Source organism: Aplysia californica, unplaced genomic scaffold, assembly GCF_000002075.1.
Source record: "Aplysia californica isolate F4 #8 unplaced genomic scaffold, AplCal3.0 scaffold00377, whole genome shotgun sequence".
NCBI lineage: Eukaryota > Metazoa > Mollusca > Gastropoda > Aplysiida > Aplysiidae > Aplysia > Aplysia californica.
In genome coordinates, this window is record NW_004797647.1 from 160,579 (window position 1) to 171,601 (window position 11,023).

Below are 11,023 nucleotides of genomic sequence, written 5' to 3' on the forward strand. Positions count from 1 at the left end.
AATAAAAATTCAACAATGATAAAAAATTACAGCACATCAACCTAAACTACGACAACACAAGTGCACCTTTTTACACAACGCCGTGTCCTTGCACAGGAACACGGCAGGAACATGCGAAACGGTAATTCAAGAGAAATGATAAGAAGAAGTGTCGAATGACACGCCAAAAATGTGTCACTCAGGACGCATTGCGAACAGGACCTACAGACAGTACTGCGCTGCTTTTGCAAAAATACATCATATTACAGAACCAATAAAAGCAGAAGTGAACGAGTCTTGGGCGACGTAAGCCTAGCATTCCCTCCTGAACAAGATGTAAACAACAGGCCGAGCTAAACAAGTGACCCAGCGACTGATTCAAAAAGAGAAAAAAAAGTGTACCCAATTTATTATGCCATACTTCATTAGTCAAGTCATCAAAGTATCGATATACGCCACATGTGTAATAATACAAGTCAATTGGTCGCTTTTAAGCACAAGGGGGCTATCCCGAAAAATGTGTTTCCTGAGGGAGGCCTTGCGCTGCCAAGAGCGAAATGCTCGCAGCTAAAGGGATTTGAAAACAACAACATCCCGAAAAATGCTCACTTGAGAAAATCAAAGGAAGTTTTTGGACCCTTGTTCAGTTTCTTTAAAAGACAAGGAGAGTTTTCTCTATAACCAAACAAAGATACACAGCAATGAATCCAAACTTCTCCTATAGGCAGCGCAATGCCCACTTTTGGTGTTGTCAAGATTTCTGGAAACCCCCGAAATCTTGGTTAGCCCGTTTGTCCTTACAAGCGACAAATTCATCCCAAGTAACGGCAGTGAACGGCCGACCAGGTTAAAACTTTCATTTCACTGCCCACTTTCTCCACCTCACACAAAATCGTTCAACAGAGACCTAGATAAATATACATGAGTAGGGGCTAGGACATCCACACACAACAGATGCTGAGAAACCCACGTGAGCAATCCCTGGTGGGAGGTAAATAAGTCAACTTTAGATCACAGAAGAGGAAAAAAACAATTAACAAAGAAAAATAAAATGACAGCAACGGTGAGCATAAAAAGAATATGAAAAAAAAAAAAAACTACTGATCAGTCTAGGTTAGCCACCACGAGTCTAAGTAGACTTGCCTGGAGAAACGAAAAAGGTTAGAATTTACAATCTTCACTTCATTATTGCAAGGAACCAGTACACCAGTGCTGCACTCTTTCCTCTCTCTCCCTCTCTCTATCTCTGTCTGTCTGTCTGTCTCTCTCTGTCTCACACACATCCCTAAACACACGTATAAATAATAAAATATATCTCTGATGAACTCAGCTATGGTTGGGCTAGTACACGTTTCATCAAAAACTACCAGATCGGTGACAAGGTTTTGAGCAAAATGCAGGATGAGGAGAGCGCAGTATCATTGCTGCTGCTGCTGCTGCTGAAAGGAAGGGCTGAAGAAAGCAAAGGCGTGAGTGTGAGAAGAGAGTCTCGCGCCCCTCAATCACGTGGATATACCTGAGACAAAAGTGGATGGCAAGATGATGACCAGCTGACCAGGCTGCGGGCCAGGTACACGTTGCGACCCAAGTGCTTTCTCGTCCTATCTACATTTTTAATAACAGTGAAAACAGTTCATAACAAAGAGTGAGCTTAAGAAGATGTCATATTTTCACTGTTGTAAAAAATGGAGATACGACAAGAAAGCACCGAGGTCGCGAAGTGTGACCAATGACATTTGTTTCTATCATCACCACCAAACCCACAGGCTTTATTTTTTTTTTAAAAATAAATAAAAGTTCTTCACTTCAAAAGAACATCACTGAAGGCCTTGCACCTTGCAGCCTTAGACAGGAGGCAGAAACAGCTCCCCCCCCCCCCCCCCCCCCCAACCTCAAACCTCTTGCTGCTGCCTCTCACAAAGAAATCATTCTTCGCTCCCTGTCCAGTGGATGACACAGAGAGTCAGCAAAGCCTTTCACAAACTCAACACAAAACAATTCAAGACACTTTGTCTGAAATCTCTTCTTCGACCGTCAAGCACATACAAGCAGAGAAACACCCAAACTGAAACTTACTTAATTACCAACTCGCTTTAGCGGTAACTGTTTAAAAAATCAACACATTGACAACGACAGTCACAATGACTTCATAATACTATTATCTGTCTGCTGTGAGCTAAGCCATATATCGAGTAATAATACAAATGAACAGAGGGAAGGAAACAAATTCACACAAAACTAAAGTTTTCACTTGATTTATCAGAGCCTTCTCAATACGGAACATATTTTGTTCTTTCCTACAGCAGTTAGAACCAAGCACTGTCAGGCTCCACTCCGTTATCACACTGTCTCGCCTGGCTTGTTCTGACAACTTCTCAGAAATGGCGGAGTGAGTGAGAGAGAGAGGCAAGCCAAAGACAGAACACTGGCCACAGATCGACAGATGATGTCACTGTGAAGGTCTGAGATGTGACCGCACAGGTTTGAGAGGCAAGCCACACACAGACAGAGTACTGAACGTACAGGTCTGAGGCGATCAAACACAGACAGACAGAGCACTGAATGCACAGGTGCGAGACGATCAAACACAGACAGACAGAGCACTGAATGTACAGGTGCGAGACGATCAAACACAGACAGACAGAGCACTGAATGTACAGGTGCGAGACAATCAAACACAGACAGACAGAGCACTGAATGTACAGGTGCGAGACGATCAAACACAGACAGACAGAGCACTGAATGTACAGGAGGCTATCAAACACAGACAGACAGAACACTGACCATATAGGTCCCAGGCGATCAAACACAGACAGACAGAGTACTGAACGTACAGGTCTGAGGCGATCATTCACAGACTGACAGAACATTGAATGTACAGGAGGCGATCAAACACAGACAGACAGAGTACTGAACGTACATGTCTGAGGCGATCATACACAGACAGACAGAACACTGAACATACAGGTCCCAGGCGATCAAACACAGACAGACACAAGCAGCAGCGATCGCCTCAGCACAAGCCATCAGATCCAGCCCTGACAGCAGGACAAAACTGTCTCCAATTTCTTGTTTCAGACAGGCCTACAGAAAACAATGTACCAAGATATATTCCACTTTTCGTCCGCATATTATCAAACATTGTGTGTTCATTCGGTTTGTTCATGATGAAATTTACCGTTTACAACAACGATAACAATTGGAAAATGGGAGGCTCGGTTTGAAAACCCAGAGGCAAAAACTGAAACAGTCACAGAACCAAGGAAGCCATGCCGCAAACAGCAACCCCTCGCTCCTCGGGTAGGCAGACTTCTTTACTTTCAACAACTAGACCAAAACTAAAGGCCTTGTATCTCTAGGAAGCCACTGCTAATATTGAAAGCTTGCATATCGGCCAAAAAAAAAAAAAAAAAATCCCTCCAAAATAAAAAAACCCAACAAAACAAGAAAAAACATTTGAACATGTAACAAAGCAACACTAAATCTCAGAAACAGGGCATTGTATCAGAATCACACACTACTCAGTCTTCACACCCTCTCACACTGCTCAGTCCTCACACACTCTCACACACAAGTTTCCATGTCACACACTCTCACACACACAAGTTTCCATGTCACACACAAGTTTCCATGTCACACACTCTCACACACACAAGTTTCCATGTCACACACTCTCACACACACAAGTTTCCATGTCACACACTCTCACACACCAAGTTTCCATGTCAGACGCTGGAGGCCCAACCAGGACCAGCAAGTGTTCTGAAAATGTCGACTCCACTCAAGATTGTGTGTTTCCCAGCACGGAATAACTATGTCGACTCCACTCAAGATTGTGTGTTTCCCAGCACGGAATAACTATGTCGACTCCACTCAAGATTGTGTGTTTCCCAGCACGGAATAACTATGTCGACTCCTCTCAAGACTGGAGTGTTTTACAGCACGGAATACAGCCAATTACCCCAAGACTCCAGCCCTTTGTAGGGAAAAATAGAAAATATCCAATGACGTGATCAATAAACTTTTCACTACCTGTGAACATCACACAAACAAAAACAATATACACACTCTATTCCCAAGTGTAGATGTGGCATGTAAGGGCGTGTAGTAATGTGTACACGCCGTGTTACGTTAACTTGTGGTCATGCATGTGTGTAACATCAGAGCACATTTTCCATATGTCACTGAGTGATTCTCCGTTTTTGTTTTTGTACAGGATGGCACTGACTGGGGGGTGGGGGGTGGTGGTGGTGGTTATTGACATTGGGGGGTGGGAGGGAGAGAAGAAGAGATATTGACAGGTGCACATAATTATTTTGACTGGTGAGATTACAGGTAGAGAGAGACGGGCTGCTCTTGCCTTGCTAGCGGCTGCATTTTGCATTAACATACCAATGATGATTTCAGAAAAAAGAAAAAGATGGGGGGCGAATAAGGCGGATGAAATATATACAAATAATGTATTGTATACATACTATCTCAATATCGTTAAAATGAGAAGGGATCAGTTTTCTTTTGGCGTATTTCAGCAATATCACACAACGCTAGCAGGGCAAGGAAAGAGCAACCAGTTTGCCTCATGACTTTGACCTCCTTGTTCTTGTACTTACAATCTCACGCATTAATTAAGCAAGTTAAAACATACTGAATGTCAGTACGTTCCACACACCTGCACACATGCACACACACACACCCGACAGACATTGGAACAAGGTTTGGAAAAAATATCTTAAATCTAGCACAGGGCCACACTTGCTGTGAGCCAGGACCGATGCTAGGGAGCATTAATATTCTGCGGTTCAACTTTGTACGCACGCACGCGCACACACACATACAAGGGCTTTGATAAAACCGAAGCCATGATACCTCCACAAACATTAGCGATGATTTTGGGCAGCATCACCAATTCACAACATGCGATTCATTTCCCTTTGCCAGTGCAGGTGATTCATTGGAAATACTCCAACAGCTTAGAAAGAAAACGCCACTGCGAGCAGAGACACGAGAAGTGCACATGAGAAAAGTAGCGCCGCGCTGTTCCAGTGCTCAGAACCCATCATGAACAGCTCTAGGCGTATCTCCGGGTCCACTCAACAACAAGAGGGCTCACGCCGCCACAACCGCAAGGCTAGTAGCTTTCCCAAACTATGTGGACTGGCATCCAGAAAGAAGTGCTGACATCATGTCGAAAAAGAAAGAGAAAAAAAAGGCAAGACATGAGCTTCCATTAAAATGAAAGCAAAAGCCTGGGGAAAAAAATGAAATTTCCAAACTTCCAGGAAATTCTGGAAAAATGGGGCTCCTCAAAAAGTATCAGCGTACCGGACAGTCTGAGAATTTCTCAGTTTGTCCTCATAAATGTCTTCTTGCCTGATATTACGGGAAATTTTTGTTTGTTCTCTGTGGTGCCTGATGTCGTTCATTTCTTCAAACAGCTGTTAAGACAAAATCCCAGCAGAATGTCAGAACAGAAATTTTGGATCCAATTCGACCGGCTCATTTACAACAGGTTCAGTTACTCCTCTGACATACACAGGCAAGTAAACTACCTGCCACCTCAGGGCCGGATCATGAAATTCTTTTCCTTATTATAAATTCAGCCCACCTGAAAGAAAAGATTTGTTCTTAGAGCGGCTATTAGCTAAAAACTTTCCCCTCCCTTCTTCGCTTCGGGGATGGTTTTGTTGATCAGACGTAGAGGTAGGGCTTGGGACAGCCGGGGTCCTTGTGATGATCGTAGGGCTCGATCTGCCACTCCGTGTTGTGCATGATGAACTTGAGGAAGAGCCGGTAGACCGTGTGCCGAGCTTTTATCTCCACCGTCATCGCCAGGAAAAACGAGACGAAGAAGAGGACGCCGCAGGTGAGGGTAACCACCTCCTCCACGCTCAGCTGGGTCTTGGTCTGCGACACCTGGCCGTTGTCCGACAGGAAGCAGAGCACGGTGGCCACGGCACACGTCACCATGACAACCAGAGTCAGCAGGAAGATGGTGTGCAGGCATTTGTCACGGCGAGACACTCGCGGCAACCGCCAGTTGTGGAACTGGAGAGGGAGGGAGAGTGGAAAACACTGGAGTCAGCACAAACAATGACAAACACTTTGAGGAATGTACCACCTGCAGCAGATTTATTTTCTTTGTTCAAGATAAGAATTTTTTTTTTTTTAAAAGGTTTCCTACTTCACACTGGAAAGAAAAACTTTATCAATACACAACAAAAGCAACTCTTCAAATTATAGTTATAATCTACATTCATTTAGGTGTTACATCTGTCTTTTGTCGGTGGAAACTTGAAAATAAATAACATGTCACCCCCCCCCCCCCCCCCCCTCCAAAATTAACCATCAATGGCAATAAGAAATAGAGGGTTTCATGTCCGAAAATTGTCATCCTTAAAATGAAATTGTTCTACAACATATTCCACACATACAGAATTAGAAACCTCTTCCTCAAATTTTGTTTTTAAAAAATTCCCCCTAAGAATCCCAAGACCCACCTTGAAGCGTTTGTGGCGGATGTACGTGAAGTGGCAAAGCTCACAGCAAGGTGGCCTCTTGGTTTTTCGTGTTGAGATTTCAATCCATTTCTGAAAAACAAATTGAATGGTGAAATACTACTGTAAGAGACAAACAAACAAATCAAAGAAAGCGGTTCAAAAATATTTCCATTCCTATTTCAAATCCTTCAGACAAATGTTTTCAGCTCTGAACAAGTGACTTAACCAAGTTAGCAAGCACAGGTATACAACAACAAAAAGGTTATCAAATGCACATGCGTCCTTTCTATCTATTAAAAGAAGAATGGCATTCATTGGACAAACCCCTGCTTGCAACCTGACGCTCCCTGACACAGAACAAAGCTTCTCACACAAACAAGAAATGAGAAAAACAAAATTTCTGAACCGGCCTCTCCATGCGTGTGTGAGTGAATTCTTTTAGTCTTAGTTTTAGTAGAGGTCTTACGGCGCTCGCAACTACATAAGGTCATATGAGCGCCAGAAGATTAGAGGTGTTACAAGAGAGTAACAAACATAAAAAGAAGAAGGGGAATAAGGACAATAGATGTTTGATTGGAAAGAAGCAGCAAACCACACCAGGAGCACCCGCCAACCACCCACAGTGAATTCATGCTTCTCCGACCTCTAAAAGCACATTCCAATACAACAGATGTATATATTTGCCAGTTACAGTCAGGCACGGATAATTCAAACACGTCCAGATTGACAAATGTGAGGCACCGTGGTGAAATCAGGCGCTCGTGTAAGTATTCATTTTTTTAAAACGCATTGTCCCATCAGTTTGACAATTTTTATCAGAATTTTGTTTTTTGGCTCCACATCTTTTATCTCCACATAACATCATATTCCCATGTGAATTTTACCTGAAAACACTGATTAAAGTCACAAAATATGTATTTTTTCAGTTTTCAAAGACTATCAAGCTTTTGAAGCTACCAAACTTTGCCAACCATTTTGTTGCTAATTATACCACTGAAACCAGGCGTCACCCATCTCGTTCAAATACAAATATCTTGTCTTCTATTCGAGATAGAGGTGATTTTATCATTGAAAGCTAGGAAAATAAATAAGCTTTCAGATGACTCCAATAACTCTACATGCCCAAAAATTGATGAGCGCCCGATTCCACATCATCATCATGACACATCTAGAATTCAGGTAATCCAATATAGCGAAAAATTAAAGACACATCAGTCTGACAGGGAATGGCAAATTGTACAAGCTACCTATGATTTTGATTTTCCCATGTCCATGTATTATCGGTGCCCAACTGTGTTTCTCTAATGAGAGCAAATATCAAAAACTGACGACGAGTCACGGGTCTAAAATGTTCTGAGGGAAAATGTGCTGGGCAAGAGGCTCACCAGAAGGCAGGCGTAGTGTATGTATTTGAGGCTGCCCGAGCAGCGACACGGGGAGAAGAGAATGTCATCGTCGTCCCCCGGCAGCTGGCAGATGCGGCAAATGTTGAGCAGATCGGTGCCGGCATCCGAGTCTGGTGGCCGAAACTTCTTGTGGGGCCGCGGAGTCATACTAGCGCTGGTCGCACAGCTCAGCGCACTGCCATGGTGGAAACTACTGCAAAAACACAAAACGACACAGAATACACAATTACTCAAGGGGAACTCATAACAACACAATGTTCACACCACTTCCCCATCAATCTCCCCTTAAATGTTCAAACCACTTCCCCATTAATCCCCCCCCCCCTGCAAATGTTCACACCACTTCCCCATTAATCCCTCCCCTGCCCTAAATGTTCACATCATTTCCCCATTAATCCCTCCCCGGCCCTAAATGTTCACACCGCTTCCCAATAACAATACGGCCGGCTTGCTTATGTTCAAATGAACTGTTTCAGCCTATCGTGGGACATAAAGCATTGCAGTCTGATAAGCGCATACCACCATTATCTTTCACATATTTCTGGCAAAAACCTGTTGCCCAGTACCTGACTGTAGCCAAGAGTACTGAGGGAAATGGGAGAAGTACCTTTCCTTGTAAGTATACAACGTACTGTGCTACAATGTTGAGAATCCAACTCACAATTTCTTCATTGTGAGTCAAACATCTTACTGCTCTAGAGAACACCATTTAACACTTACAGTACTGAAGGCTCATATGGTGAAAAACCCTCAAGTACCACACCAGTTAAGAATACTGCTAACAAGGTCGAATTATTTTTTATTATTTTTAAAAAAACCCTCGGCAGCCCAAGAAACACGCTTTGAAAATACATAAAGGTTCATCAACCATTCAGCTATCATACTGAACGACTTCCTTTGCATTTACTTCAGTACCGTGCGTCCCATTTATTGTTTAATTATTACGTTTATTGTGCCTGTTTGCATCAGCGCCTCAAGTGTTGAAGCACTTGTGGGGGGCAAAAACCAAACAATTTCTTTTTTAACCCCCCATAAAAGAGTGGAGGAGATGCGTGGAAAGGGACATGAGAGAGATGAAGCTCACTTGGACTGAGCTTGAAAGGATGGCTCAGGACAGAGATAAATGGTAGGAGCTTGTATGTGGCCTATACCCTGCCAGGGGTGAAAGGCATTGATGATGAGGATAAAAGAGTATGAGTAGTTACTGCATATGCATGTCAAAGTTAATCCTGCAAATATTTACTAGCAAAGGAGCTATGTGACCGTCATTCCCCCAAGAAATAGCTGTCTCTGCATTTTACTCCCACTGAACGGGTCCGGGGATGAGTCATACAGTATTGTGGCACAGCTGCCAGGCCCATAATTCCGTTCCCAGCCAAAATCCTAGCATAGCCACAAGGAAAGTAGAGCAAATTATACGCCCACAGCACACGGGAGAATACCAGTCCATTATAATTAAAGCAAATTTCACCTCGTAGAGCAAGTTTCGCATTAAACATGGTGCTAAAACTGTCGGGCCACCATCGGGCTTGAAAATAAAACATGCCATTATATTGCTGAACTTTGAAAAAAAAAGATACTTTTGATCCTCCGTACAAGCAATGTTACACCTCATATTCTTTCTCATAGTCACATGACAATGAGCCAGTCTTTAGGCCAAAAAAAAAAAGGTTGTAACACCTGTTCTAGCTTATGACCTCAAAGTGGAAGATAACAACTGGACTGAATTTACTGGGAGACAAAACACAACATTTCTCAGCACTAAAAGGATAGTAAGTGTATGAGTTTAACGCCCCTGTCAACACTATTGCATATATGTAAGAGGCGGGACCTCCGAATTTAACGTCAGTCTCTGATAGGACAGAGCCAAACGGGCTGAGAGCTTTGAAAACTCAACAAAACAAACCAAGTTCAATAATGCCCAGTCTGGGATTCAAACTAGGGCCATCCGCTCTGCAGTCCAGCATGATACCAACTAATCTTACTGAGCCTCTATTAAGATGATAGTTCCCACCCAAAAAAAAACAACCAAAAAAAACCCAATAATTCTTAAAAACACACTCTGTTATCTATAACGCATTCCACCGAAGCACTATTATCTTTACAAAAACAGACAAATTTTAAGGAACTTAGAAAGTTGGATATTTAAAGAAAGTATTTTTTTAAACTGTTTCGAGTCCGTACCATGAGAGCTCACACGGTAACAAGATAAACTGAACATTGCCGATCCCAGAGCTTTATTTTCAAAGTGAATAGTGATATACTTGAGAATCGATGTGCATAAAACATTATCGACGCACACAACATTTTTTTAAACGTAATTTGCATTTTAATCTACTCCTTTAGTGAAAAATGAACAAAGAAAGTAACATAGTCTTGACAGTGGTCCTTCATTGCTTTGAAGAGGAAAAGTTAACAAACTGAAATTACCAGGGGGAAATGATTTGACAATCTGAACTACAAGTGGTCACATCTAAGCCCAGTTGGACACAAACAGGACATAAATATTTGTACAACTACAGATCTCAACTTCTGGAACAAGACCCACGGAGCTATCTTTGATCTAACGGGTGGAAAAACTGTCCAGGAACATCGTGCTTTCCTCCATTTGGAAAGAGGATCTGCGGAAAATTTCTGCAGAAATGATATGGGCCTTGACCTTGATTTTCCAAAGTCAAGAACTCTTATGCACAGAGCCACTGAGATTTTAGGAAAATACAAGTCACTGATATTACGGAAGTTGCACTCGCAAACTTCATAAGACAGCTCATGGACACGACTAATACCCCTAATACCCGGTTCAACAAAAAACAAATGTTGAGAATAAAAACTATTCTTGTAACCTTCTTTCAGTAAAAATAACCAGGAAAAAAAAAACCCTCCGAAAAATGGATTCCCTGACAGTTGTTTTTAGCTATGGTCAACCAGAGAGAGAGACACACACAGTAAGAAACAGGGATTCAGAGAAATAGGTATGTGGGCGTGCGCTCGCGTGTGTTTGTGTGTGTGTGGTTTTTGTTTTGTTTGTTTTTTGTTTGTTGATGTTGTTTTTTTGTTGTTGTTGTTTTTTGTTTTTTTTTGGGGGGGGTATTGCATTTCTGTGTTGGTCCTGCTGGATCTTTGTATCTTAAGAGAAATATA

General features: G+C 42.5%; 1 protein-coding gene across 1 annotated transcript in view; it reads right to left on the bottom strand.

Annotated features, from left to right (window-relative positions):
* Positions 1-4,293: 4,293 nt before the first annotated feature.
* The window catches only part of LOC101849071 (probable E3 ubiquitin-protein ligase MARCHF10), a gene marked incomplete in the record, with an annotated part of 49,198 nt that continues 42,468 nt past the window's right edge, over positions 4,294-11,023 (bottom strand). The window contains 3 exon segments of the mRNA XM_005103520.3: positions 4,294-6,024; positions 6,477-6,566; positions 7,862-8,075. Of these exon segments, the coding sequence (XP_005103577.2) occupies positions 5,668-6,024; positions 6,477-6,566; positions 7,862-8,075 (661 nt within the window).